Source organism: Austrofundulus limnaeus, unplaced genomic scaffold (assembly GCF_001266775.1).
Source record: "Austrofundulus limnaeus strain Quisiro unplaced genomic scaffold, Austrofundulus_limnaeus-1.0 Scaffold226, whole genome shotgun sequence".
Lineage (NCBI taxonomy): Eukaryota > Metazoa > Chordata > Actinopteri > Cyprinodontiformes > Rivulidae > Austrofundulus > Austrofundulus limnaeus.
The window spans coordinates 483028-485526 of NW_013952628.1; the positions used below are offsets into that span (position 1 = coordinate 483028).

At 40.9% G+C, this 2499-nt stretch overlaps 1 protein-coding gene across 5 annotated transcripts in view; it reads right to left on the bottom strand.

Annotated features, from left to right (window-relative positions):
- The window catches only part of wdfy3 (WD repeat and FYVE domain containing 3), a gene marked incomplete at its 5' end in the record, with an annotated part of 96713 nt that overhangs the window by 33932 nt on the left and 60282 nt on the right, over positions 1 to 2499 (bottom strand). For 4 of the 5 annotated variants that reach the window (XM_014019682.1, XM_014019685.1, XM_014019684.1 and 1 more), the window contains 2 exon segments: positions 1393 to 1527; positions 1935 to 2131. In XM_014019682.1, the coding sequence (XP_013875136.1) occupies positions 1393 to 1527; positions 1935 to 2131 (332 nt within the window). 5 annotated transcript variants of the gene reach the window in all.

The window sequence follows — 2499 nt, forward strand, 5'->3', positions numbered from 1 at the left end:
CAACTCAGTAGTTCAGTGTTTACAATACTAATATGATTGTGTTTTGATGTTTTACTATAATGTCTTAATATTGCTCTATTGCTGTAATATATTGCACTTAAGTGTCAATAATTGCATTGGCAAGGTAAACTTTTTCTGTATACATACAATCCAATCCCTGGGATTGTCCTCTGCCACATCTCCTATAGTCTCATGATGAGCACTGTGGGCTTTCATGCGGGAGATCAGGGTTCAAATCCAGCTACTGCAACTTTAATAAAAATCTCTGCAAACTTCATATTGTCACACAATTACCTTAATTATAAACACCTGCTGACGTGACAGGTACAAGCTGGTTTAGAAAACACATTTGAACTTGGTCGAAGTTCATTCTGAAAGTCCAATCCTCCTGCATACATTGTCCTACAGCTGCCATTGTAATGGTTCTGTCTGTAAAGGTCCTGTGCCAAATGATTGCTATGCCTTTTGCTGCCTGTACCACTTGTAGTTTTTGAAATATTAATGTTGAAACTTTATTCCAAATTCATATCAGTCAATTGTCGGAGTCAATGGGGCCTTGTAATGGTCCAATACTGTCCCCAGCTGTACTCAACTTGGTACTGCACCATAGTTTTTTAATATTTAATCTCAATAGTTCAGTGTTTACAATACTAATATGATAGTATTTTGATGTTTTACTATAATATTGTCTTAATACTGCTCTATTGTTGTAATATTATGCAGTTTAGTGTCAATAATTGTATTGGCAATCTGGCCTCTTTCTGCACACATACAAACCAACCCGTCACCACGTTCTGCCACAGCTCCATTGGTCTAATGGTCTATGTCATGCACCTCCATGTGGGAGATCATGGTTCAAAACCCAGCTAATGCAACTTCAAGAAAAAATCTCTTCAAACTTCATATTGTCGCACAATTACCTTAATTCTGAACAACTGCTGACGTGACAGGCACAAGGTGGTATAGAAAACACATTTGAACTTGGTCAAAGTTCATTTTGCAAGTCCAATGCTGAAGGCAAAGCCATGCTGCAATGACATGCTACGTGGCAATGCACACTTGTTTTTACATCGTAAAAACCCATGTCTAGTTATTATTGCTTCTTGGATTAAAACGATCAAAACCAGATTGTTTCAGGTTCCTTCAAATGGTTTTTTACAAAAAAAAAAACTGTTACTTTAGGAGTTTTCCAAAAAGAATGTGAAAAACAGCTTTTGAAAAAAGATCTAATAAGTAACTAAAGAACGAGACCCTCTTCTATAAACTGAATTTGGAGCAGCTTGATAATATAAAACAACAAAAAGCTCTACATTCTTTCCTTTTTTTAAAAATAAAAGTTAGCATGTGTTTCTCAGAATATTCAGATTAAAGCGGTGGGCGGAGCTCCCTCACCAGATTGAGCATGCTGCGCAGCATGGCCAGCAGCAGGAAGGCCGCCTCGGTGCACACGCTGTGGATGGAGCCCACCACCGTCCCACTGGAGGCTGGCATCCCGAAGATGAAGGTCCAGATGGAGTCCAGGTCAAACTGAAAGGACAAACACACAAACTGGAGTAATTTACACACAAACACACACACGCATGCATTTATTAAAACTGCCTGCCACCTGTGCTCCCTCACTGTTTACAACAAGTTACTGCTGTGTACTTTGAAATAATTTCATAATAAAATGTTAATTTCCCCAAATATTACAGAGGATGCTCCACCCCCTAAATTAGATGTCTGCATGTGTTCACACTGCAGTCAAGCCAAAACTTCATCACCACACAACCACAACACGTTGCAGGTCCACAAAATAAGCAGGAAATCACCAAAATAAAAAAGAAAAAAAGATTTAAACGTATCATTTATTTTGACCCCACAAATTCTTTTAAGTGCAGCAGCCAATAATAATGATAATAAAGTTCAAAGAAAAGAAATGCGGGTATACTAACATGTACCTGCAGGCTGTCTGGTAGCTCGGTGACGGGCTGCTGCAGGAAAAGTGCCATGAGCAGGAAGTAAAGCTCGGGTACGTTGGTGTGTTTGGGCAGCAGAGTCTGCAGAACAGGGAATCCTGGGAAGTGGCAGGCGTCCCTGTTGATCTCTCGCACCGTGGAGCGCCCACCAGCGCTGCGGCCCACGTTGAACCCTGAAGAGGAAGTAAACAAAGGCGTGAAACCACACACTGAAAAACAACCATGATGGTGCCGTATGACGATCAAAATTAAGATTATTGTTGCTCCATCCTCGTGGCAGGAGAATATATCTATTCCTAAACTAGCTACTGAACTGATTAATGATAGGCTGACACCGCTAACTGAGAGGCCGGTGCTGGCACATGAGAAGACTATTCATTTATGTTAGCATTGGAGAGGCTACTGACTAGCATGGATAAGCTGGTGTTAGCATTGGAGAGGCTACTGACTAGCATGGATAAGCTGGTGTTAGCATTGGAGAGGCTAGCGACTAGCATGGATAAGCTGGTGTTAGCATTGGAGAGGCTAGCGACTAGCATGG